The sequence below is a fragment of the Octopus bimaculoides genome, chromosome 14 (genome assembly GCF_046866305.1).
Source record: "Octopus bimaculoides isolate indiv1 chromosome 14, ASM4686630v1, whole genome shotgun sequence".
Lineage (NCBI taxonomy): Eukaryota > Metazoa > Mollusca > Cephalopoda > Octopoda > Octopodidae > Octopus > Octopus bimaculoides.
This window is the reverse complement of record NC_142941.1, coordinates 3,366,926-3,394,920: the sequence shown is the minus strand read 5'-3', so window position 1 is coordinate 3,394,920 and position 27,995 is coordinate 3,366,926. Positions and strand designations below refer to the sequence as shown.

The 27,995-nt window shown below is 33.1% G+C and overlaps 3 protein-coding genes across 3 annotated transcripts; all 3 read right to left on the bottom strand.

Annotated features, from left to right (window-relative positions):
• Nucleotides 1–628: 628 nt before the first annotated feature.
• Nucleotides 629–3,848, bottom strand: LOC106870065 (uncharacterized). Its single transcript, XM_014916034.3, has 3 exons — nucleotides 3,209–3,848; nucleotides 2,263–2,400; nucleotides 629–1,023 (listed from the first exon to the last, which is right to left on the bottom strand). Exons 1-3 carry the CDS (start codon nucleotides 3,380–3,382, stop codon nucleotides 1,018–1,020), a joined length of 318 nt encoding a protein of 105 aa, XP_014771520.1. The 5' UTR covers nucleotides 3,383–3,848; the 3' UTR covers nucleotides 629–1,017.
• LOC149132592 (protocadherin Fat 4-like) lies at nucleotides 3,838–23,519 on the bottom strand. The gene is made up of 11 exons (XM_089363310.1): nucleotides 22,185–23,519; nucleotides 17,641–20,075; nucleotides 17,346–17,493; nucleotides 14,250–14,319; nucleotides 11,225–13,634; nucleotides 10,714–10,861; nucleotides 10,500–10,549; nucleotides 9,953–10,089; nucleotides 4,722–7,131; nucleotides 4,206–4,353; nucleotides 3,838–4,041 (listed from the first exon to the last, which is right to left on the bottom strand). Exons 2-11 carry the CDS (start codon nucleotides 20,035–20,037, stop codon nucleotides 3,962–3,964), a joined length of 7,998 nt encoding a protein of 2,665 aa, XP_089219436.1. The 5' UTR covers nucleotides 20,038–20,075; nucleotides 22,185–23,519; the 3' UTR covers nucleotides 3,838–3,961.
• Nucleotides 20,053–26,600, bottom strand: LOC149132591 (protocadherin beta-15-like). The gene is made up of 5 exons (XM_089363309.1): nucleotides 24,201–26,600; nucleotides 23,684–23,831; nucleotides 23,441–23,519; nucleotides 22,185–22,372; nucleotides 20,053–20,075 (listed from the first exon to the last, which is right to left on the bottom strand). The coding sequence occupies exons 1-5, from the start codon at nucleotides 26,598–26,600 to the stop codon at nucleotides 20,053–20,055; spliced, it is 2,838 nt and encodes a 945-aa protein (XP_089219435.1).
• Nucleotides 26,601–27,995: the final 1,395 nt, after the last annotated feature.

The window sequence follows — 27,995 nt, the reverse complement described above, 5'->3', positions numbered from 1 at the left end:
TAGAAAAACACTCAGCTAAGAGAGTAAAGATAATCTTAAATTAAAAACCAGAAATCTTGAAATTACAGTGAGGTGGCTGTCATTACAAGATTTGCAGTTTTTCATTTAAGATTATATGTGTGTGTGTGTGTGTGTTTATATATATATATATATATATATATATATATATATATATATATATATATATATATATATATATATATATATATATATATATATATATATATTTATATATACATGTATGTATATGTAGATATGTATATAAGCATGTATTTTGCAATGCATTGTGGAATGATACAAGCACAGAATACCTGAGCCTGGTCGGTGTCAGAGCTGTAGATAGCCATGTTTGTAGTGTTCCAGAAATGGCTAAGGCTAAATAGAAGTGGGATGATGTTGTAGTAAATCCAGAAACGGCAAAGGATGAGTTGTAGATGCCTGGGATAAAAGTTCCAAACAATATCAGATGATAGTGATGATGATGTTGTTGGTATTGTCATCATATTAGGTGTGGACTGGTCGGTGATCGAGTAGACTGTGTTTAACAGTATCAATAGAAGAGATAGTTGACAGCAATGGTAATTTCCAAATGAAATGTTTCACGTTATTATCATTATTTATGTTGTTCTTGTTGTAGTAGTACAACCATGTTGGAGCCAAGGTGGACTCATGCAGATATAGTTTACTTCTCTCAGTGTTAAGATGGTGCTTGACAATGTTGAAGCTGTTGTAATCCGTTGACATTTTCGACATGTTAATACCTTGCCATGTTGATTAACTGGACAAAGCCTTGATCTTTTAACTTCTACTGGCCATGGATGACCAGGACAGGGTCAATAGTAATCCACTGGGGTATGTTTGTTTCGTCCTGTGTGAATTCTCAGAGGCTGGAGGACACATGTGAATAGAAATGATCAAAAATGAGATTTAGAGCTAAAACAGGAGTGCAGTGAATATGTTGGCTGTAAGGAGGTCTGTTGTGGTCCTTTGTTTGAAATACACTTGGGTTGAAGTGGTTTAACTCTGCAATATAAATAAAAGACAGATAAATACGAGAAAAGAGACATAAAGGAATATATGCTTCTGTTATCTACACCCACAAACTTTTAGATTGTTTCTAAAGGTTTATTTGAAAGTCATTAGAAAATCATTTATTACTGGAGACCAAATATCCTGTTTAGTGCTGGTGCCACAATACAATGTGCCTCATACACAGTAAAATGGTTGGCAAACAAATAGAGACAGTGTAGAGTAGAGAAGATTGTTTAGTCTTTCTGGAGACAAGACAACTTCTTGAGTGCCAGTTCTATGATAAAATGCACACATTTTATTTTATAAAGTGGATTCCACTGTTCTATTCAGTATGTTAAAATGTAAAGATTGTTATTTCACAGATACAAAATAATATTCAGAACCAGCAGAAAAGAAGGTGTTTCAGTTGGTTTCTAAAATATCACAAAATATTTTCCAAAGAAAATATATTTTATCAATGTTTCATTGGAAGTTGTCAACAAATATAACTTTAATTTTACGAGTTCTGGGAAATGGTCTGGTGTTCACTTTCCAATCAGTGGAAGTTTCGCTTTAGCAATATATAAAGGACTAATAGTGCATTAGAGGGATGGCATCAACGGGGGAACTCTAGGCATAGGTGAAGATGCACTGGTTGGTCTGTTCAAGAGGACTTCTGGGCTGAGAACTACCATGGATGGCTTCTAAGAATCCTTAGCAGTGCTACTGAGGGACAAAACTTTACAGACATGGATGTGTTTGTCAGGTAGAACAGTTTGACATGTGCACAGAACAACAAAACAATATTGCATGCATTTGTGCAATATCTGAGCCTTACTGATCAGCAGTTATTGCATGTAGGATAGATTTGACTAGCAGGCACTCAAAAGGTCCCTGAATGAGGGTTGTTTAAGGATGAGGAACAAAACTCCCACATTTCCAAGGAAGAATTGTTCAAATCTCAAAGAATCCCTCTTAACACATGGCTATGATGCCTCACTGTTAATCCTGCTCATGATCAGAGATGCATATATAATGAATCACTAAAGGACATGCTCAATTAGTTAAGGTCAAGCAACTGACAAAAAAATCTGTGGCAATGAGCAGAATATTTGCTGTAGCCCATTTTTTTGACATCAAAACAATACATGTACATGTTATCACTTCCAAAACAGAAGCTATGAGAGCCACTGCCTGATATTGCATCAGGGCAATAGAAAGATTAGTTCGAAAACTGAGTGAAAAACTTACCTTTATGTCCACTCTCATCATCCTGGGGAATTTAATACTCAGAGATGTGTCCAGTGGCATCTGCCTTGCATTTCCATTTAGTTCATAGTTCTGTATGAGATGGGACTGTTTTGTCTTGTGTGTTTGTTGATTAGTAAACTGTAAAATAACACAAAGAAGAAAACTGATTTTAAAGAGAATTTTTTTACTCATCTTATTTTGTTTCAGATATATTGTCTTTATATTTAGTAGCTTTTTCCACATAAATTTGAAGGAATTTTTACAAAATATTGTTTAATATTCTTAGAATTTACTCACATAATATACTATACAGTGTAGAAGTTAATTATAAATAGATGAGACAAAGAGGGAGACAGTGAGTGATTGAGAAGAAACAGCATAAGAGAGAGAGAGAGAGAGAGAGAGAGAGAGAGAGAGAGAAAAAGAGAGGGTGGAACCAGGAAAAAGAAACATGTCAAACTAACAATCAAAGTTGTGATGTTCATATTCTACACAAGAGAAATACATCCAATATTAATTATTTGGTGATGCACGTTTGGTAACAAATGTTCAAAACTCATAATCTAACACACTGAGATTAAATAAAAGCACTTTGGCTTTGAGGGAAAATGATTGTTTTTCTTTTAAATAAGTAACTTAGAACATAATAAATTATGCCAGAGACACACAAAAAGCACTCAGTACACTCTCTAAAGAGACTGACATTAGGAAGAGCATCCAGGCCTTAAAATCCACAACAAAAAAATGACAGGAGCCTGGTGCAGCTTCCCTGCTCCTGTCAAACTGCTAAACCCATGCCAGTTTGGAAAACGAATGCTAAATAATGATTATGATGATATTCTCCACTCATTCACCATACAGCAGATCTGGTGAACAATTTCCTTAATATAATACAATGATTACAACAATTTTAAGCTTAGATTAAATCAGTTTGTAATTAACTTACTGGTGTTGGTGGTAGGATTTGGGGTGTTGAGAATTTCCATTCCTCTGTTGCTTGCTTCATTTCCATATAAAACTGGTTTTTAGATTTTAATCTCTGAAGATTTCGGTTAAATATCTCTTCTGCATTTCTGGTTATTGCAACAGGATCATTAGTCTGATACAGTAATTGTCTCATTAATTGTGTGTATGATGAACAAAGAAAAAAGCTATCAGCCTCACTTTCAATATTGAAAGAAATCTAGAAAATCTCTCTCATCCAATAGGAAATTACTGCAATGTTGTCTGTGTCACACAAACACATCAAATAAGGGAAGTCGTGTTACACTGAAGCAGGGGTATTATCATTAGTATAACTTTATTATATAATTAGTCTTAGTAAAAAGGAATTTCTATTAAGAAATTTATAATTATATTTCTGTGTTTCATCGAAAATAGAGAAAATAGAGAACGTTTTATCCTTATGAAATTAATATTGACGGAATAAATTAAATCCATTCTAGTATAGCTAGGGAGATGTGTCTAATAAGACTGAGATTAAAATAACTATTTTATAATAATGTACTACAATAATAGAGAGTAGGATGTTTGTAGTATTTATTGTATGAGAGATGGGGTCATAATAGATGCCACTGTAAGGCCTTTTATATGGGATTTGTGAAAGGAATCATAGAGTTGATATTTTTATATGAATATAAAGTATTGTATAAGATTTGGTGTGTGAGAGAATCATTTAACAATAGTCATGGAACATCTACTATGTTGGCTGTAGATAGGTATCTTGTATTTGTTGTCCCTTTAGTATTGTGGCTGCAACTGGATTGTCATTGGTATATTCTGCAAAATATCAAATATACAAACACAAATTACATTTCAATATAACAACTCCAATATATAAAGATAGAAACATTGATCTTATATTACACTAAGCATAACATTATATATTGTCCTACAGTAATAAAGGTAATTACATTTATATGTTATGTTTCAATAAAAGTTACCTGGTTCTGCAGGTATCTCATCATATGGTTTAGTCTTGCCATTACTCTTGCTAGCTTCTCTGTCCTTTTGGGATGTTAAGGAGCCACTGTTGTAGTTAGACATGTTGCAACTGGTGCGACGTTCTTGACTATGGATTGAATCACATCTCTGTTGATTAGAAAACAAAGCAGAATGAATAGTGTTAAACAAGAGAAGCATTTATATTTGAATTCTAGAATGTCCCTGCTATGACAAAACAATGTAATCCTTTTACGAACAGCAATTTGTGAGTGGTAGAATCATAACAACATAATTTTTATAATTATACAATTTGTCAGTATAAAAAATTAGAGAAACAATACAAATATGTTTACTGGTCAAATGAAATTCTACTTATTCAGTATAATGTGAAATTAAGGAAAAGTTATTTCATTTCTTGCAGAAGAAAAAGTCCTTATTTTTGGAAGATCATTTCCAAAATATGACAGACAGAAATTTATTATACAACAAGTAAATTGTTTCAAAATATTTTTTACCTGAGGCACAGGTGGAAGTCTCCTTTGTGTTGTTGAGAATTTCCACTCATCTGGTGTCTGTTCCATCTCCAGAAAAAACTGACTTTTAGATTTTATAGTCTGAAGATTTCGGTTAAATATCTCTTCTGCATTTCTCGTTATTGCAACAGGATTGTTAGTCTGATACAGTAATTGTCTCATCTCAGTCTGAGAGAGAAAGTTGGGATTATCTGCTGTTGTAGGTGAGTCATTTGTGTGATTAATACATCTGAAAACACACAGTGTTATGGACACTACAATAGCCACAGATAGTATTACAGCTGCTGCTACAATGATAATTATCCAAGTCATATTCAGGTTGTTACCAGACTGGAATGGGACAGCAGTCAACATTGGAGATGTATCATTACTAACAAACAGTGTTAGTATGATAGCAGTTGTTGCTGATTGAACTGGAGTACCACTGTCTTTCACAATAAACTGCAGCTCATATGTTCCTGCATCATTTTGGTAAACTGTGCGAGAGAAAGATAACACACCAGTGTGTGAGTTCACTGTAAACAGGTTTTTATCATTGGATCTCAGTATTCCATATGTGAGGAAAGCATTGTTTCCAGTGTCTTTGTCAGATGCTTTCAGAATTGTGATGTCCTTCTTACTGTGTGGATGGTAGTGGACATCTAGATTGTAAGGGTCATTATTAGGAAAGATGAAATAGGGAGCATTATCGTTTTTATCTAGAATCTCAATAACAATATTGGCAGTGTCATTGAGAGAAGGTGTTCCATTATCTTTCACTAAGACCTTGAACTTATAGATGTCTTTCATTTCTCGATCTATTGGTTGTGATGTAGAAATAAATCCATATTTTGTCAGTTGGAAAGGAATGTTATCATTGTTGTTATCATTGATGAGAGAATATGTAAGTTGGCCTCCATCTCCAAGATCAGGGTCTGTAGCATTGATGAAGCCAATAGGGAAGTCAACTTTCTGGTTTTCATAGGTGAGGAATTGGAATGTCTCTTTGGTAAAATGTGGTTCTACATCATTGACATCAGTTACTTTGACAGAGAAATATTTTTTACTTTCTAGTTGAGGTGACCCCATGTCATGACACACAACAGATACTTTATAGTGGTCCCTTATCTCTCTGTCAAGATGTCCCTTAACAATCATTTTATATTCTTTAGAATCTATTTTGGCAAGTTTAAACTTATCATGTTTTAAATCACAGATAACCTCACCATTAGGTCCACTGTCAGTGTCAGTGACCATAACATAAGCTATAAAACTACCAATTTTACTTGATTCTGAAACTGCTGCTGAGCTCTCTGATAACGGAGATACAAAATCTATATTTATCAATGGAGCAATATTCTGATTGTTAATAACATGAATCTGGACTTTGGTTACAGAACTGAGGGGAGGTTTTCCTCCATCTCTAGCTTCTACAAATAATTTATATGACTGCTTTTTACTAAACTGAAAATTATCATGTAAAAATAAATCTCCAGCGTTCTTATCTAATATAAAATATTTCTGGATATTTCGAGATGTTTTATGGTTGAAATGAAAAGAAATCTTTCCATTGTTGCCAGAATCTTGATCTGTGGCCTTTAAAGTAAGAATTGGTAAATGTCTTTGATGTGAATTGATTATAGAAATGTTGTAGAGTTTCTGTGAAAATACAGGTGTGTTATCATTGACATCTGTCACAGATATGTGTACCTTGAGTGTAGCTGTTTTTGGAGGGTTCCCTCCATCTTTAGCTTCTATAGTGAACATATATGAGTCTTTGAGTTCTCTGTCTAATTTATCTTCTAGAACCAGTCCTGGAATATAGACACCGTCATGTCGCTTTGTGACTGAGAGAGAAAATGGTTCTCTTTTACTTTTCTTATTCATATATGTAATTTGAGAATTTTTGATTGAAATATCTTCATCAATAGCATTTGGAATTGTTTTTGTTAGACCTTTTGCTTCAGTTTCACCAAATTCTATGTCAACTTTCTGATATGGAAATTCTGGAGAATGGTCATTGATGTCATCTATTAATATTTTAATCCTTAGAATTTTCATAAATGTTTCTTCTTTCCTCACTGCTACCTTAACTATTCTGGAACATTCCTTGTTGTATGTACACAGAGACTCAGCATCCAGTGTCTGAGTAGTGTATAGTTTTCCTGAGTTGGTGACATTAAATAAGTGAGAACCACTCTCGACTGTCCTTTGTAGTTGTGTAAATGTAATGAGAGTGTGTTGTTGATGTGTGAGAGGGTGTGATAAGTTAGAGTCAACAGCAATGTCTCCTATATAGGTGTGAGGACTGTCTTCTTCCTTGACATGGTATGTAATATCTATGGACAGTACAAGGGTGATCGGTAAATGTAGAAGACACAGTAGACCAATATATGCTGTCATGTCTGGAATTCTTCATCACATTTTAGCAGGAGAAATTGCTACAAAAGACAAGAAAGATATTTAAAGCTTATGTAGAATTCAACCAAAATAAGACATAAGTATAATGATTTGTGTAAATGTTATTTCTATCTCCAAATATATACATTTAGATTTATCAGAATTCTTTAAAATATCTCAACTTTTCTGTTCTGATGATGTCTTGAATGTGATGTGGTGGCTGAATGGCTGGTATGAAACAAAAACCATGGAACAGTGCAGACCAAAATACCTGGATATTCCAGAGTAGTCTCAATACTGTACTGCTAGAAGTTCAATGTTGAATAAAATTTATATTGATAAGCTCAGCCTAGTATTTTCCTACTGAAGTTAATAAAACCACTTGGAGTGACCGCCTTCCTACATACAGTTAGGGGACCATACTTCACTTGCCATGGTTTCTACATTCTTAACACATTATGGATTTCAAATTACAGAGAGTACAGGGTAAATTTTATCTTGGCACAAACATTAGAGAGGCTGGCATATTCTTGGTAAGACAATCTATGTTTATACATTTATAATGGAAATAAATATCTTGCAAATAGAATGAAGATACACTTTTTGCATAATGTGTTTGAACAGAGATCTCAATAAATTACAAACAAATTCAGACAATATACTGAAATATAAGTTTGAATACAGATTCAAAAATATATATTGTCTATCCAAATGGAAATGAATACATATATACACATCATCATACATTTTACTCTGGACATGAATTAGCGTTTTTAATAGCCTGACATTTTAGGGAAACAGAAAAACCAGTGAATGTTTCAAGAAGCTGAGTAGACCATCACAGATACAAATAGATTGAAAAGTTTGGTGAGTTTAGGAGCTAACTCAGGAGTTTACAAATGGAAGGAGATGGAAGAAACACAATTAGGGTCCAGTCATATGGGCTGAAGTGGTCCACAATGGTTAATATTTACCCTTGACTCTGGCTGGTGCTGAATGACTGCATGGATCAGGTGGTAAGGTACCAGACAACCAGCAGAGTGATCAGTGGTTCATATCCATTAGAGAAATTGGATATAAATTACATCTATGTAATTTAGAGAAGGTTTACCTAAGTGACTGCTAACTATTTCATATGAAAAAGAAACTAAATAAATTTGAGGTTCAGACTGAAGCTAGTAACAATATAAGAATGTCTGATATTGTCTGGTAGGATGTCATTTAGGATTAAGAATTAGAGAATGAAAACAGTTCTATGAGATTAAAGTAGAGATTAATGAAAAATAAATTATAATGAAATTATTATGTAGTATTGAGTGGGGAAAATCTAATTAGGGGAGTTTAAGTTTAGAAAGCTTAACATTTAGGAAATGTTGATTGGATAGAGGATATTTTGGAAATTTAACCAATATCTTCATGGAATATTTCTAAATAAACTGCACATGAAATACTGAATTATATTGACAATAATTATTACAAGGCCTGAAATTTGAGGGGATGGGACTGGTCGATTGCATTGAACCCCAGTGTTTCACTGGTACTTAATTTATTGATCCTGAAAAGATGAAAGGCAAATCAACCACAGTGGAATTTGAACTCAGAATGTAATGATGGATGAAATGCCACAAAATATTTTGCCTGGCGTGCTAACAATTCTGCCAGCTCAGCACCTTAATAATAATAATAATAATAATAATAATAATAATAATAATAATAATAATAATAATAAAAATAATAATAATAAGCATTGTCAGTTTATTATATACAAAGAAATATTTAGTGGATATTTTACAGGTTCTATATATATATATTTATATAACTACAGATGTATATACTTATACAGAAATATTAGTGATCTGTTAGTTGATGAAAAGCTAGCGAAATATAAGGATTTAATAAGTGAATTATTACGACAAAACTGAAAAACTATATTGACGTACATTATTAACACCCAGTCATATTGGCTATCAATTAACATTTTCTGACAGTGAAATAAATATATATACATCTAGTTTGGACTATTTTACAATTAAATTATATATAAAATATATCATAACAACGTATATAGTTTAATATCTCTTGTTGTCTTGTGTGATTCTGAGATTAAAAGACATAATCCAGATTGAAGTAATTGTATTACAATGGCTACTGCAGTTCTTGTTGTTAATGGTGGAAGTGATGACTAGATCTCTCTATCCTCCACTGTCCCAGTCCCTGTGTATATATATATATATATATATATACAACATGGCAGACACTTTAGATATTATCCTTACCCTGTCTTTCATTAGAAACACATATTAAACAAATGCTATAATGAATATGAAAAGATAATAAAGAGAATAAGAGAGAGGGAGAGAGACTTACCTGCATTGTTTAATCCCTCACTGTAGATGTGTGTGATGGATGAAGTGTATCCTGCTGTAGTGTTCCACTCTAACTGCTGCTGCTGCTGCTGCAGTGGTATTATAGTGGTACTGCTGCTGCTGTAGTAGTAGTGTTCCTGTGTTACTGCTGCTGCTGCTGTTGTAGTGGTGGTGGTAGTGTTCCTGTGTAACTGCTGATATAATAGTGTGACAGTTGCTGTGTGTAGTGGGAGGTGAGATGTTAGCCAGATGCTGGTGTGTGCTAGTTACAACTCTATGTCCTCCACACACACACACACAATTGTGTGTATGATGAACAAAGAAAAAAGCTATCAGCCTCACTTTCAATATTGAAAGAAATCTAGAAAATCTCTCTCATCCAATAGGAATTACTGCAATGATGTCTGTGTCACATAAACACATCAAATAAAAGAAATCGTGTTACACTGAAGCAGCTTGATAACTTACGGGGATATTACCATTAATATGACTTTATTACATACTTGGTGTAAATAAAATGGAATTTCTATTAATAAATCTATAATTATATTTCTGTGTTTCATCGAAGTTTTATAAGTTAATATGAGATGAAAATTAAGCAATATCTAAAAGAAAAACAGACTAAACTTCAGAGAGAAGATAGAAAATGTTTGATCATTATGAATTCAATATTCAAGAGATACATTAATTAAATCTATTTTAGGAAAGCTAAAATTAATAGACTTATGCTTAAGGAAATATCTATACTAAAACTGACAGTATAATAATGCTTTTATAATAATATACTATGGTATAATAAAGTTAGGTTTTTGTTGTATTTATTGTATCAGAGATGTAAAAAAGGGGTCATAATAGATGCCACCATAAGGCCCTTTGTGTGTGATGTGTGAAAGAAACATAGAGTTGATATTTTTATATGAATATAAAGTATTGTATAAGATTTGGTGTGTGAGAGAATCATTTAACAATAGTCATGGAACATCTATTATGTTGGCTGTAGATAGGTATCTTGTACTTGTTGTCCCTTTAGTATTGTGGCTGCAACTGGATTGTCATTGGTATATTCTGCAAAATATCAAATATACAAACACAAATTACATTTCAATATAACAACTCCGATATATAAAGATAGAAACATTGATCTTATATTACACTAAGCATAACATTATATATTGTCCTACAGTAATAAAGGTAATTACATTTATATATTATGTTTCGATAAAAGTTACCTGGTTCTGCAGGTATCTCATCATATGGTTTAGTCTTGCCATTACTCTTGCTAGCTTCTCTGTCCTTTTGGGATGTTAAGGTGTCACTGTTATAGTTAGACATGTTGCAACTGGTGCGACGTTCTTGACTATGGATTGAATCACATCTCTGTTGATTAGAAAACAAAGCAGGGTGAAACAATATAAAATGGAAGTAGCATTTACATGTATATTCTAGAATGCTCTTGATAAGACACAACAAAAGGATACTTTTATAAAAAGTAAGTTTTGGATAGTAGAATCAAATTAACAGTATAATTGAGGAATTTGCTAGAATAAAATAACTAGAGAAACAATAAAAATTAGTTTACTGGTTAAATAAAAACAATTCCATTTGTTCTGGAGAATCTAATTATATAATTTTTCCTTAATTAAAAAAGAAAATTACACATCCTTACACTTGAAAGATCATTTTCAGAATGTGAAAGAAATTTATTATTAAAAAATTGAATTGTTTCAAAATATTTTTTACCTGAGGCACAGGTGGAAGTCGCCTTTGTGTTGTTGAGAATTTCCACTCATCTGGTGTCTGTTCCATCTCCAGAAAAAACTGACTTTTAGATTTTATAGTCTGAAGATTTCGGTTAAATATCTCTTCTGCATTTCTCGTTATTGCAACAGGATTGTTAGTCTGATACAGTAATTGTCTCATCTCAGTCTGAGAGAGAAAGTTTGGATTATCTGCTGTTGTAGGTGAGTCATTTGTGTGATTAATACATCTGAAAACACACAGTGTTATGGACACTACAATAGCCACAGATAGTATTACAGCTGCTGCTACAATGATAATTATCCAAGTCATATTCAGGTTGTTACCAGACTGGAATGGGACAGCAGTCAACATTGGAGATGTATCATTACTAACAAACAGTGTTAGTATGATAGCAGTTGTTGCTGATTGAACTGGAGTACCACCATCTTTCACAATAAACTGCAGCTCATATGTTCCTGCATCATTTTGGTAAACTGTGCGAGAGAAAGATAAGACACCAGTGTGTGAGTTCACTGTAAACAGGTTTTTATCATTGGATCTCAGTATTCCATATGTGAGGAAAGCATTGTTTCCAGTGTCTTTGTCAGATGCTTTCAGAATTGTGATGTCCTTCTTACTGTGTGGATGGTAGTGGACATCTAGATTGTAAGGGTCATTATTAGGAAATGTAAAATAGGGAGCATTATCGTTTTTATCTAGAATCTCAATAACAATATTGGCAGTGTCATTGAGAGAAGGTGTTCCATTATCTTTCACTAAAACCTTGAACTTATAGATGTCTTTCATTTCTCGATCTATTGATTGTGAAGTAGAAATAAATCCATATTTTGTCAGTTGGAAAGGAATGTTACCATTGTTGTTATCATTGATGATAGAATATGTAAGTTGGCCTCCATCTCCAAGATCAGGGTCTGTAGCATTGATGAAGCCAATAGGGAAGTCAACTTTCTGGTTTTCATAGGTGAGGAATTGGAATGTCTCTTTGGTAAAATGTGGTTCTACATCATTGACATCAGTTACTTTGACAGAGAAATATTTTTTACTTTCTAGTTGAGGTGACCCCATGTCATGACACACAACAGATACTTTATAGTGGTCCCTTATTTCTCTGTCAAGGTGGCCCTTAACAATCATTTTATATTCTTTAGAATCTATTTTGGCAAGTTTAAACTTATCATGTTTTAAATCACAGATAACCTCACCATTAGGTCCACTGTCAGTGTCAGTGACCATAACATAAGCTATAAAACTACCAATTTTACTTGATTCTGAAACTGCTGCTGAGCTCTCTGATAAAGGAGATACAAAATCTATATTTATCAATGGAGCAATATTCTGATTGTTAATAACATGTATCTGGACTTTGGTTACAGAACTGAGGGGAGGTTTTCCTCCATCTCTTGCTTCTACAAATAATTTATATGACTGCTTTTTACTAAACTGAAAATTATCATGTAAAAATAAATCTCCAGTTTTCTTATCTAATACAAAATATTTCTGGATATTTCGAGATGTTTTATGGTTGAAATGATAAGAAATCTTTCCATTTTGTCCTGAATCTTGATCTGTGGCTTTTAAAGTAAGAATTGGTAAATGTCTTTGATGTAAACTATTAATAGAGATGTTGTAGAGTTTCTGTGAAAATACAGGTGTGTTATCATTGACATCTGTCACAGATATGCGTACCTTGAGCGTAGCTGTGTTGGGAGGGTTTCCCCCATCTTTAGCCTCCAAGCTCAACATATATGAGTCTTTGAGTTCTCTGTCTAATTTGTTTTCTAGAACCAGTCCTGGAACATAGACACCGTCATGTCGCTTTGTGACAGAGAGAGAAAATGGTTCTCTTTTACTTTTTTTAATCACGTATATAATTTGAGAATTCTTGATTGAAATATCTTCATCAATGGCATTTAGAAGGGATATTCTAGTTCCTTTACTGTCCCTTTCAGAAAATTCAATTTCAACTTCATTCTGTGGAAATTCTGGAGAATGGTCATTGACGTCTTCTACTAATATTTTAATTCTTAATATTTTCATAAAAGTTTCTCCTCTCCTCACTGCTACTTTAACTATTCTGGAACATTCCTTGTTGTACGTACACAGAGACTCAGCATCCAGTGTCTGAGTAGTGTATAGTTTTCCTGAGTTGGTGACATTAAATAAGTGAGAACCACTCTCGACTGTCCTTTGTAGTTGTGTAAATGTAATGAGAGTGTGTTGTTGATGTGTGAGAGGGTGTGATAAGTTGGAGTCAACAGCAATGTCTCCTATATAGGTGTGAGGACTGTCTTCTTCCTTGACATGGTATGTAATATCTATGGACAGTACAAGGGTGATCAGTAAATGTAGAAGACACAGTAGACCAATATATGCTGTCATGTCTGGAATTCTTCATCACACTTTAGCAGGAGAAATTGCTACAAAAGACAACAGACATATTGAAAAACTAAATAAAATTGAATATAACAATTTATCATTGTAATAACCATTGTATAAATGTTATTTCTATCTGTAAATACACTCTACTACATCCAAATAAATAATTTGAAGTATATAAGGAGTTAAAAAAAGGAATTCAAAGAAAACGGTTGTGGTATATGCCAGCTGAGATTGTATTTGTAAGTACAAAAATAAAATCTTTTAAACTTGTATGCCGTTTCTTAAGGGGAAGATTTGAATGTTTGAGATCAAGTCCTGTTTCAGAGAAAAAGAAAGATGTTGGCACACCCTTTTTGAAAGAAAGGCAGTACCTCCCAAGAAGGATGTATCATCATGTTTCTCCAAATTTGAGAAATGGATCATGTGGCGATCGTCGAAAAGGTTCTATTATAACAACATATCAATTTTGTTAATTTTAAATTTGCAGATTTCCAACACAATCAGCTTTTAGTCTGACTTATCTCCCTGGAATAACTGAAATATTCATATATTCCAAACCAGAACAAAAATCCAACTGAAGCGATATGAAACAGATTTATTATCATAAAACAAACTCCTAAAATACTTGACCGAATCAAAAATGCTGCTGACCAACACATCGTCCTTTCTGATACTCACAACTACAACAAACTTCACTTGAAGAATACAATATTTTTGAAAAAAAAAAAAAAAAAAAAAATACTGTAAGAGAAATATTTCAGGGATGAAATTGTGAATTAGAAATAATTAAAGAAAAAGAAGAAGAAGAAAGGAACCATCATCCCCAACATACACAAAGTACCATGCAATGACAGTTGGCCCTAACCAGAACAGAATTAACCAAAATAGAGCTATTAGGGAATATTATAGATTTGGGTTCACAAACCTAATGGTTGGAATATGATTGTATGGATAGAGGAAATTTTGTAGAATTATCCACTAAATATTGTTGTATTTCGGGATGGTAATTTTTTTTTTTTTGCCAAATAAACACACACACACTATATCTTCATTCTTCTCTTGTTCATTACTGTTCTTATTTTAACTCATGAGGCTGAAGAGGTCACAGATGTGTGATGAAAGATTTCTTCCAGACAATGAACACGAGTAATAAATGAGTGAAGAACAAATATATAGTGTGTGTGTTTATTTGGGGAAAAAAAAAAAAAAAAAAAAAAAATAAAGAGAGACCATCCCGAAATACAACAAAATCTGTTTCAACACATGGTTTCACGTCATGAATGTTGCAACACAAATTCATAAATGTATTCAATAAATATCTTCAAGGTATATTTTATATTAAACTAGATTTGAAATATCAAAATTATATTGACACAATCATGATTAAAGCTCAACACAGTGGCATCAGTAACAGAGACAGAACAAGGCAGTAAGCAGGCAGAAGCATTATCCTGATGAGCAAAATGCTTGGTGGTATTTCATCTGCCTTTACATTCTGAGTTCAAATCCTGCTGGGGTCGACTTTGCCTTTCAACCGTTTGGGGTTGATAAAATAAGTACCAGTTGGGCACTGGGGTCGATGGGATAAGTTGATTACATTGACCCCAATAATCATCTGGTACTTATTTTATCAACCTTATAAAGATTAAAGGTAGTGTTGAACTTGGCGAAATTCAAACTCAGAAGGTAAGGACAGACAAATGAAGTGCTGCTAAGCATTTTGTGCAATGTGCTAACAATTTTCCCTGCTCACCACATTAATAACAATAACAACAACAACAACGATGATGATGATGATGATATTAATTATAATAATGAACATTCTTGGTATATTATATACAAAGAAATACATAAGAGATATTTAACAAGGGACATATATATATATAGATATGTAAATATATATATATATATATATATATATGGGGATATTAGTGATCTGATAAAGTTCATTAAAGCTAAAGATAGATAAAGATTTAATTAGTGAATAATAACACAGACATACAATACTAACACCCGGTTGTAATATCAATCAATGTTTTCCAACAGTATATATATAGATATATATATATATATCTAGTGTAAACTATATCATACCAATATAAAACATACCGTAGCAATATATATATAGTTTAATATCTCATCAATAAGGAGTCTTTTGAGATTCTGACATTAAAAGATGTAATCCAGTTTGAAGTAATTGTATTATAATGACTACTGCAGGTGTTGTTGTTGTTGTTGTTGTTAATGGTGGAAGTGATGGCTAGATCTCTCGATCCTCCACTGTCCCAGTCCCTGTGTATATATATATACAACATGGCAGACATTTTAGATATTATCCTTACCTTGTCTTTCATTAGAAACACATATTAAACAAATGTTATAATGAATATGAAAAGATAAGAACCAAAGAGAAGAAGAGAGAGACTGACCTGCATTGTTTAATCCCTCACTGTAGATGTGTGTGATGGATGATGTGTATCCTGCTGTAGTGTTCCACTCTAACTGCTGCTGCTGCTGCTGTAGTGGTATTATAGTGGTACTGCTGCTGTTGTAGTAGTGTTCCTGTGTTACTGCTGACTGCTGCTGCTGCTGCTATTGTAGTGGTGGTGGTAGTGTTCCTGTGTAACTGCTGATATAATAGTGTGACAGTTGCTGTATGTAGTGGGAGGTGAGATGTTAGCCAGATGCTGGTGTGTGCTAGTTACAACTGTATGTCCTCCACACACACACACAATTGTGTGTATGATGAACAAAGAAAAAAGCTATCAGCCTCACTTTCAACATTGAAAGAAATCTAGAAAATCTCTCTCATCCAATAGGAAATTACTGCAATGATGTCTGTGTCACACAAACACATCAAATAAGAGGATTCGTGTTACACTGAAGCAGTTTGATAATTTACAGGGGTATTATCATTAGTATGACTTTATTATATAATTAGTCTTAGTAAAAAGGAATTTCTATTAAGAAATTTATAATTATATTTCTGTGTTTCATCGAAGTTGTATAAGTTTTAATATGAGATGACAATTCAGTAATTTCTTTCAAAAAAAATTGACTAAACTTTCAAGAGAAAATAGAGAATGTTTTATCATTGTGACGGATAAATGACTTCTTGAGTTGATACAAAGAGAAAAGACTAAGAGAAAAGTTGTAAATGAAGGTAAAACAATCGAAAGTACATTTTGGAATTGGTGTCAAATGAAAACAATATAATTAACCCTCTTAGGATGACTCAGACTAATTTATCTATGCTTAGTGAAATGTCTATACTAAGACTGAGGAGGAAAAATAACTATAATAATTAACTATAGTAATGTAGAGTTGGGTGTTTGTAACATTTAATGTACCAGAGATGGAAATTAGGGGTCATAAGAGATGCCACTGTAAGGCCCCTTACATGTGTGATGTGTGAAAGAAACATAGAGTTGATATTTCTATATGAATATAAACTATTGTATAAGATTTGGTGTGTGAGAGAATCATTTAACAATAGTCATGGAACATCTATTATGTTGGCTGTAGATAGGTATCTTGTATTTGTTGTCCCTTTAGTATTGTGGCTTTAACTGGATTGTCATTGGTATATTCTGCAAAATATCAAATACACAAACACAAATTACATTTCAATATAACAACTCTGATATATAAAGATAGAAACATTGATCTTATATTACACTAAGGTAATTACATTTATATGTTATGTTTCGATAAAAGTTACCTGGTTCTGCAGGTATCTCATCATATGGTTTAGTCTTGCCATTACTCTTGCTAGCTTCTCTGTCCTTTTGGGATGTTAAGGTGTCACTGTTGTAGTTAGACATGATGGAACTGGTGCGACGTTCTTGACTATGGATTGAATCACATCTCTGTTGATTAGAAAACAAGGCAGAATGAATAGCGTTAAATAAAAGAAGCATTTATATTTGTATTGTAGAATGTTCCTGATAAAAGACAAGAAAGGCATGCTTTTAAAATGTGCAGAAATATTATCAAATTTCTTCAACTATATTTACCTGAGGCACAGGTGGAAGTCTCCTTTGCGTTGTTGAGAATTTCCACTCGTCTGGTGTCTGTTCCATCTCCAGAAAAAACTGACTTTTAGATTTTATTGTCTGAAGATTTCGGTTAAATATCTCTTCTGCATTTCTCGTTATTGCAACAGGATTGTTAGTCTGATACAGTAATTGTCTCATCTCAGTCTGAGAGAGAAAGTTGGGATTATCTGCTGTTGTAGGTGAGTCATTTGTGTGATTAATACATCTGAAAACACACAGTGTTATGGACACTACAATGGCCACAGATAGTATTACAGCTGCTGCTACAATGATAATTATCCAAGTCATATTCAGGTTGTTACCAGACTGGAATGGGACAGCAGTCAACATTGGAGATGTATCATTACTAACAAACAGTGTTAGTATGATAGCAGTTGTTGCTGATTGAACTGGAGTACCACCATCTTTCACTATAAACTGCAGCTCATATGTTCCTGCATCATTTTGGTAAACTGTGCGAGAGAAAGATAAGACACCAGTGTGTGAGTTCACTGTAAACAGGTTTTTATCATTGGATCTCAGTATTCCATATGTGAGGAAAGCATTGTTTCCAGTGTCTTTGTCAGATGCTTTCAGAATTGTGATGTCCTTCTTACTGTGTGGATGGTAGTGGACATCTAGATTGTAAGGGTCATTTTTAGGAAAGATAAAATATGGAGCATTATCATTTTTATCTAGAATCTCAATAACAATATTGGCAGTGTCATTGAGAGAAGGTGTTCCATTATCTTTCACTAAAACCTTGAACTTATAGATGTCTTTCATTTCTCGATCTATTGATTGTGATGTAGAAATAAATCCATATTTTGTCAGTTGGAAAGGAATGTTATCATTGTTGTTATCATTGATGATAGAATATGTAAGTTGGCCTCCATCTCCAAGATCAGGGTCTGTAGCATTGATGAAGCCAATAGGGAAGTCAACTTTCTGGTTTTCATAGGTGAGGAATTGGAATGTCTCTTTGGTAAAATGTGGTTCTACATCATTGACATCAGTTACTTTGACAGAGAAATATTTTTTACTTTCTAGTTGAGGTGACCCCATGTCATGACACACAACAGATACTTTATAGTGGTCCCTTATCTCTCTGTCAAGATGTCCCTTAACAATCATTTTATATTCTTTAGAATCTATTTTGGCAAGTTTGAACTTATCATGTTTTAAATCACAGATAACCTCACCATTGGGTCCACTATCAGTGTCAGTGACCATAACATAAGCTATAAAACTATCTACTTCACTGTCTTCTGAAACAACTGTGGAACTCTCTGTTAAAGGAGATACAAAATCTATATTTATCAATGGAACATTGTTTTGGTTATTAATTACATAAATGTGAACTCTGGTTACCGACTTTAGAGGTGGATTCCCTCCATCTCTTGCTTCTACAAATAATTTATATGACTGCTTTTTACTAAACTGAAAATTATCATTTAAAAATAAATCTCCAGTTTTCTTATCTAATACAAAATATTTCTGGACATTTCGAGATGTTTTATGGTTGAAATGATAAGAAATCTTTCCATTGTGTCCAGAATCTTGATCTGTGGCTTTTAAAGTAAGAATTGGTAAATGTCTTTGATGTGAATTATTAATAGAGATGTTGTAAAGTTTCTGTGAAAATACAGGTATGTTATCATTGACATCTGTTACAGATATGTGTACCTTGAGTGTAGCTGTTTTGGGAGGGTTCCCTCCATCTTTAGCTTCCAGGGTTAACATATATGAGTCTTGTACTTCCCTGTCTAATATGTCCTCCAAAACTATTTCAGGTATGAAAATACCATCACGTTTTGTGACAGAGAGAGAAAATGGTTCTCTTTTACTTTTCTTAATCATGTATGTAATTTGAGAATTCTGTATTGTAATATCTTGATCAATGGCATTCAGAAGAGGGATTTTACTACCTTTGAAGTGGCTCTCCAAAAACTGAATTATGATTTCATTCTTTGGAAATTCTGGAGAATGGTCATTGACATCCTCTATTAATATTTTTAGTTTTAATATTTTCATAAATGTCTTTCCTTTCCTCACTGCTACCTTAACAATCCTGGAACATTCCTTGTTGTATGTACACAGAGACTCAGCATCCAGTGTCTGAGTAGTGTATAGTTTTCCTGAGTTGGTGACATTAAATAAGTGAGAACCACTCTCGACTGCCCTTTGTAGTTGTGTAAATGTAATGAGAGTGTGTTGTTGATGTGTGAGAGGGTGTGATAAGTTAGAGTCAACAGCAATGTCTCCTATATAGGTGTGAGGACTGTCTTCTTCCTTGACGTGGTATGTAATATCTATGGACAGTACAAGGGTGATCAGTAAATGTAGAAGACACAGTAGACCAATATATGGTGTCATGTCTGGAATTCTTCATCACACTTTAGCAGGAGAAATTGCTACAAAAAAAAAACAACAAAAAAAAAACAAAAAACAAGAGGAATATTTAAAGCCAAAGTAAAATTAAAAGAAAATAAATCACAAGCAAAATAACAATTGTCTAACACATATATATAGATTAGTTGTAAGGATGCAATAAAACCTAGACACATCAGTACCTAGGATGCCAGAAATGGCTAGGTACAATACCATAGATCTCACAGTGAGGTAAACAATAATGAAGGTATCAAGTTTTGGTAGGCATGATGTAGGTATAAATAGAGAACAGAAATGGAGTTTAAACATCATTGGTGTTCCTTTTATATATATATACATATGTTAAATAAAATGCGGCAACAATGCAAAGGTAGTGTGGAATTTCTCGGACATTTATAAAGAGAAAGGTGTTTCAGAGATATAAAAGATATCCCATCATCAGAGACAATATGAAAGGGTTAAATAGAAAGAAATAGTAGAGTTTAATATAAGAAGTTATTCTGGAGAGGTAGAGATGTAAGAAATATAAAGAAGATCTGGGCAGTTTAAATGCTAAAGGGTCAATATATCAGGTGAAGTAATCCTGGATATGTCAGAAATGAAGACACAATGGTGAAAGTTTAAAGATAGACTGAATGATATATTTTCTTTACAGAGAAATATTAACACCCTTTAAAACTACTAGGTAGGGAAAAGTGTCCATCATTAGGGATTAAAGTGATGTAGAAAATATACCTAGGATTATAGACTGGACCCTATCTGGAATGGATCTAAGTCATAATAAAGTCAATATGTAAAAATCTTGACAAATAAAGAATTTGGACCCACAAAGCTAAAGATTCAAAAGATGATATTCTGGGTTGAAGAATATATCTTTCATATAATCAACCGATATCTTCTAGGAATATTTTATGTGAAACTACTCTTCAAACTATACTGATATTTCATAGTATATTGAAATTATATTGACACAATAATGATTAAAACTTAATGCAGTGGTATTTATATCAGAGACAGAACAGGTTATAAAAATATGCAGAAATATTTTACAAATATATAGCCTCAAGATACAAAGATGGGAAATATAAAATGTTGGATTGAATGATGATGTTGGAAAAATATGTGTAATTATCTTCATAAAATATGTAGATCTTTCTTTTTTTCAAATTAATTGTAAAATGATTTAATCACTATTTACATATAGTATGTAGATTTTTTACATATAAAAATATTTCTGTTATATTATATTTAGCAAATTGCAACTATAATAAAGTAAGGTCTGTCAGTTTGTAGAAAGATGATATTATTTCTGAACAACTTTCAACATTCATCAATTGTTGTCAGAGTTAATATATTTTAACAACACATGACAATATCATCAGTTTATATCTCACGCTAAATATCTTGAATAACAAATCTACACTAAATTATATTTATGACCAATCCATAGTTATTATATACAAAGAAATGTATAGTATACATTTAACAGGGAGTATGTATATACAGGGATACTGGCGATCTGTTAGAGTTCATTAAAAGCTAAAGAAAGATTAAGATTTAATTAGTGAATTATTTCAACAAAACAGATATAAACTATATTGACATACATTATTAACACCTAGTCTTATTGGCTATCAATCAATGTTTTTGGACAGTGAAACATGTGTATATATATATAAAAGTCAGGATGCACAGCATTCAGTTACTCAATAAATGGAAAATGCATTAAATACAACAAAATGTACACGTAGGACAGATACAAAAGAACCCTAATTCTTCATCAGAAGTGTAAGTTGGATTATATTATATCAATATTATACATAAAATATACCCTGGCAATATAAATCATTTTAATATCTCTTGCTTAGCATGTTTTGTGTGATTCTTTCTTTAAAAATATAATCCAGTTTGAGATAATTGTATTACAATGACTACTGCAGTTCTTGCTGTTGTTAATGGTGGAAGTGATGGCTAGATCTCTCGATCCTCCACTGTCCCAGTCCCTGTGTACATATATACAACATGGCAGACGCTTTAGATATTATCCTTATCCTGTCTTTCACTAGAAACACATATTAAACAAATGTTATAATGAATATGAAAAGAGAAGAAAGGGAGAGAGAGAGACTTACCTGCATTGTTTAATCCTTCACTGTAGTTGTGTGTGATGGATGATGTGTATCCTGCTGTAGTGTTCCACTCTAACTGCTGCTGCTGCTGCTGTAGTGGTATTATAGTGGTACTGCTGCTGTTGTAGTAGTGTTCCTGTGTTACTGCTGACTGCTGCTGTTGTAGTGGTGGTGGTAGTGTTCCTGTGTAACTGCTGATATAATAGTGTGACAGTTGCTGTATGTAGTGGGAGGTGAGATGTTAGCCAGATGCTGGTGTGTGCTAGTTACAACTCTATGTCCTCCACACACACACACAATTGTGTGTATGATGAACAAAGAAAAAAGCTATCAGCCTCACTTTCAATATTGAAAGAAATCTAGAAAATCTCTCTCATCCAATAGGAAATTACTGCAATGTTGTCTGTGTCACACAAACACATCAAGTAACAGAAGTCATGTTACACAGAAGCAACTTCATAGTTGATATATAGTAATAACACTTTATTGCATATTTTCTGTTCAGAAATTTAAAATTTGCATGAAAAATACAAAATGTGTTATTACATAATTTTACATCTTTTTTTTTTTTTAAAAAGATGTACATTTTAGTACAGACAGTAAAAGTTTGACCATTCTTAAAGTTTATTTTAAATAAAATTTAAATAAACCAAATGTAATCAAAGAAATGAAAATATTTTCAAATAAATAATTTTGAAAGCAAAAATGATTTTCCAGAAATATTCTAATTTATCTTCAATATTTGATCTTTTCAATTTTAAAATTTAACAAAAGTTCAAAAATGAGTAGGTTTTTGCAGTATACAATCTTTACTTTTAGAGGTCTGTTATTTACCTCAACAACAATTATCCATCTATGAGGATGGTTAATTGTAAAAGTACTTCTTTCGTTGATAGAAAGAGAAAAGACTAAGAGAAAAGTTGTAAATTTTACATTTTAGAATTGGTGTCAAATGAAAACAATATAATTAAACTTCCTAGGATGACTCAGACTAATTTATCTACGCTTAGTGAAATGTCTATACTAAGACTGAGGGGAAAATAAGTATAATAATTAACTATGGTAATGTAGAGTTGGGTGTTTGTAACATTTAATGTACTAGAGATGGAAATTAGGGGTCATAAGAGATGCACTGTAAGGCCCCTTACGTGTGTGATGTGTGAAAGAAACATAGAGTTGATATTTTTATATGAATATAAAGTATTGTATAAGATTTGGTGTGTGAGAGAATCATTTAACAATAGTCATGGAACATCTACTATGTTGGCTGTAGATAGGTATCTTGTATTTGTTGTCCCTTTAGTATTGTGGCTGCAACTGGATTGTCATTGGTATATTCTGCAAAATATCAAATATACAAACACAAATTACATTTCAATATAACAACTCCGATATATAAAGATAGAAACATTGATCTTATATTACACTAAGCATAACATTACATATTGTCCAACAGTAATAAAGGCAATTACATTTATATGTTATGTTTCAATAAAAGTTACCTGGTTCTGCAGGTGTCTCATCATATGGTTTAGTCTTGCCATTACTCTTGCTAGCTTCTCTGTCCTTTTGGGATGTTAAGGAGTCACTGTTGTAGTTAGACATGTTGCAACTGGTGCGACGTTCTTGACTATGGATTGAATCACATCTCTGTTGATTAGAAAACAAAGCAGAATGAATAGTGTTAAACAAGAGAAGCATTTATATTTGAATTCTAGAATGTCCCTGCTATGACAAAACAATGTAATCCTTTTACGAACAGCAATTTGCGAGCGGTAGAATCATAAGAACAGAATTATAATTAAACAAGTTGTTAGTAAGAAAATTAGAGAAACAATACAAATCTGTTTACTGGTCAAATGAAAATAATTCTATTTATTCAGTATAAATGGAAATTAAGGAAAAGCTATTTCATTTCTTGCAGAAGAAAAAAGTCCTTATTTTTGGAAGATCATTTCCAAAATATGACAGACAGAAATTTATTATACAACAAGTAAATTGTTTCAAAATATCATTTACCTGAGGCACAGGTGGAAGTCTCCTTTGTGTTGTTGAAAATTTCCACTCATCTGGTGTCTGTTCCATCTCCAGAAAAAACTGACTTTTAGATTTTATTGTCTGAAGATTTCGGTTAAATATCTCTTCTGCATTTCTCGTTATTGCAACAGGATTGTTAGTCTGATACAGTAATTGTCTCATCTCAGTCTGAGAGAGAAAGTTTGGATTATCTGCTGTTGTAGGTGAGTCATTTGTGTGATTAATACATCTGAAAACACACAGTGTTATTGACACTACAATAGCCACAGATAGTATTACAGCTGCTGCTACAATGATAATTATCCAAGTCATATTCAGGTTGTTATCAGACTGTGAGTGGATAGCAGTCAACATTGGAGATGTATCATTACTAACAAACAGTGTTAGTATGATAGCAGTTGTTGCTGACTGAACTGGAGTACCACCGTCTTTCACTATAAACTCCAGTTCATATGTTCCTGCATCATTTTGGTAAACTGTGCGAGAGAAGGATAAGACACCAGTGTGTGAGTTCACTGTAAACAGGTTTTTATCATTGGATCTCAGTATTCCATATGTGAGGAAAGCATTGTTTCCAGTGTCTTTGTCAGATGCTTTCAGAATTGTGATGTCCTTCTTACTGTGTGGATGGTAGTGGACATCTAGATTGTAAGGGTCATTATTAGGAAACGTAAAATAGGGAGCATTATCATTTTTATCTAGAATCTCAATAACAATATTGGCAGTGTCATTGAGAGAAGGTGTTCCATTATCTTTCACTAAAACCTGGAACTTGTAGATGTCTTTCATTTCTCGATCTATTGATTGTGAAGTAGAAATAAATCCATATTTTGTCAGTTGGAAAGGAATGTTATCATTATTATTATCATTGATGATAGAATATGTAAGTTGGCCTCCATCTCCAAGATCAGGGTCTGTAGCATTGATGAAGCCAATAGGGAAGTCAACTTTCTGGTTTTCATAAGTGAGGAATTGGAATGTCTCTTTGGTAAAATGTGGTTCTACATCATTGACATCCGTTACTTTGACAGAGAAATATTTTTTACTTTCTAGTTGAGGTGACCCCATGTCATGACACACAACAGATACTTTATAGTGGTCCCTTATTTCTCTGTCAAGATGGCCCTTAACAATCATTTTATATTCTTTAGAATCTATTTTGGCAAGTTTAAACTTATCATGTTTTAAATCACAGATAACCTCACCATTGGGTCCACTATCAGTGTCAGTGACCATAACATAAGCTATAAAACTATCTACTTCACTGTTTTCTGAAACAGCTGTGGAACTCTCTGTTAAAGGAGATACAAAATCTATATTTATCAATGGAGCAGTATTCTGGTTATTAATTATGTGAATCTGGACTTTGGTTACAGAACTGAGGGGAGGTTTTCCTCCATCTCTTGCTTCTACAAATAATTTATAAGACTGCTTTTTACTAAACTGAAAATTATTATGTAAAAATAGATCTCCACTTTTCTTATCTAATACAAAATATTTCTGAATATTTCGAGATGTTTTATGGTTGAAATGGTAAGAAATCCTTCCATTGTGTCCAGAATCTTGATCTGCAGCTTTTAAAGTAAGAATTGGTAAATGTCTTTGATGTGAATTATTAATAGATATGTTGTAGAGTTTCTGTGAAAATACAGGTGTGTTATCATTGACATCTGTTACAGATATGTGTACCTTGAGTGTAGCTGTTTTGGGAGGGTTCCCTCCATCTTTAGTTTCCAGGATCAACATATATGAGTCTTTGAGTTCCCTGTCCAATTTGTCTCCTAGAACTAGAATAGGTATGAAAACACCATCATAGCGCTTTTCAACTAAAAGTGAAAATGGTTCTCTCTTAGTTTTCTTAATCACATATGTCATTTGAGAATTCTTTGTTGAAATATCTTGATCAATGGCATTGAGAAGAGATATTTTATCTCCTTTTCTATCTCTTTCAGAAAATTCAATTTCAACTTCATTTTGTGGAAATTCTGGTGAATGGTCATTGATATCATCTATTAATATTTTAATTTTTAGAATTTTCATAAAAGTTTTTCCTTTCCTCACTGCTACTTTAACTATTCTGGAACATTCCTTGTTGTATGTACACAGAGACTCGGCATCCAGTGTTTGAGTAGTGTATAGTTTTCCTGAGTTGGTGACATTAAATAAGTGAGAACCACTCTCGACTGCCCTTTGTAGTTGTGTAAATGTAATGAGAGTGTGTTGTTGATGTGTGAGAGGGTGTGATAAGTTGGAGTCAACAGCAATGTCTCCTATATAGGTGTGAGGACTGTCTTCTTCATTGACATGGTATGTAATATCTATGGACAGTACAAGGGTGATCAGTAAATGTAGAAGACACAGTAGACCAATATATGCTGTCATGTCTGGAATTCTTCATCACACTTTAGCAGGAGAAATTGCTACAAAAGACAATAGAAATATTTAAAGTCTATGTAAAAAACCACTGATCATTATAAGTCTAAATATGTTTTCTTTCTTCAGATATACTTCACTAGATCAGTGTTTCTCATTAAGGTTGCCTAATGAGGATTGAAAAGGAAGCAGACATATTGTCATGTTTAATGCAATTCAGATGAATTTTAAGTTTTTTAACTTGTCCAACATCATGTGAAAGATGGAATTACATACAGAGATATAAACTGTGACAGCAGAACTCAACAATATCATAACTAATGAGAAGCTGCCCTAAAAAAAAATCTTAAAATAATCCATGTAAGATAAATAACTTTGTGTTTTGGCCAAAGATTAGCTGAAGCCATGTCTAACTTAATAGCACCACTTGATAAGATCTATTAAGCCATTTTGAAATCAAGTTTTGTGGTATCATGGCCCACTGAAGGAGGGAGTTGTTTCTGATTGAAATGTATTCAGGTAAAGGTGAATTATCTGGTATTCCTTGAAGAAATTTGTTCAGGTTTTGTGTGAAGGTGAAAGGATCTTTTTCTTATTTGATTTGTTTTGGGATAATGTTAAATAGAACAGAGCCTGTTGAGGAAAAGAAATTGTGATACAGTGAATTGATGTGCTGTGATCCTAAATTGTGCTGGGAGTGCATGGTATGTGGACTGAGACTTGGATGAATTCTGAATCTGATGTTAAGCTTGTTTGGGCAATGCTGGTGATAAATCCTCCATATTGTGGTGCTTAAGGTTAAAAAGAATTAAGCTTACACCTCTCAGAGAAACGATAAGAAGGAAGAGGGTTCCAGATATCTGATGCAAGAAACTACTGAAGTAGAAACACTAGTAATAGGTGGGGGGGGGGCATCGACAGAGAAAGAATGATAATTAGTAGAAAAGTGAACCATTTGATTGGCAACCTTAAGAGGAAGAACAAGAGAGGAATGTTTGGCAGAAGAATGACCATGGGAATATTTATAGAATAGAGATAAAGAAGGAATGTTCTAATGGTGGTAAAACAGGACCAATAATGTTAGGGACTTGCTTCTGAATGTAATCAAGAAGAGAAAGAACACTGGTAGAGACACCTGCAGGGGTACCAGCCCAGATGTGGCAACAGTTTTTATTAGAAAGGAAGAGACCACCAAGCTAAATTGCTAAATACTTTCAATATGTTATCTTAAAGCATCATAGGAAGTTATGACAGTCAGAAGATCAGCACCTGAGCACACAGAATGGTTTCTCAGAAAAGAGTGATTGAAGGTGCAAAGCAACATGCTGATTGATCAAATACTGGCTCCTGTAATGGTGGCATGCAAAAAGCACCATCTGAATGTGGTCAATGCCCATGCCCCCT

Bases quoted from the DNA above. Each gene is read 5' to 3' on its own strand.
- LOC106870065 (XM_014916034.3), bottom strand. From the start codon at position 3,382: ATGAGACAATTACTGTATCAGACTAATGATCCTGTTGCAATAACCAGA. The intron at 2,401-3,208 runs GTAAGTTAATTA...GTTATTTTACAG, and splicing joins AAATCCTACCACCAACACCA to TTTACTAATCAACAAACACA.
- LOC149132592 (XM_089363310.1), bottom strand. From the start codon at position 20,037: ATGACACCATATATTGGTCTACTGTGTCTTCTACATTTACTGATCACC. The intron at 13,635-14,249 runs GTATTTTAGGAG...AGTGTGATGAAG, and splicing joins AGCATTTTTGATTCGGTCAA to AATTCCAGACATGACAGCAT. The intron at 4,042-4,205 runs GTAACTTTTATT...GATATTTTGCAG, and splicing joins TGAGATACCTGCAGAACCAG to AATATACCAATGACAATCCA.
- LOC149132591 (XM_089363309.1), bottom strand. From the start codon at position 26,600: ATGACAGCATATATTGGTCTACTGTGTCTTCTACATTTACTGATCACC. The intron at 23,520-23,683 runs GTAACTTTTATT...GATATTTTGCAG, and splicing joins TGAGACACCTGCAGAACCAG to AATATACCAATGACAATCCA. The intron at 22,373-23,440 runs GTAGATGTTCCA...TTATATCAGCAG, and splicing joins ACCTATCTACAGCCAACATA to TTACACAGGAACACTACCAC.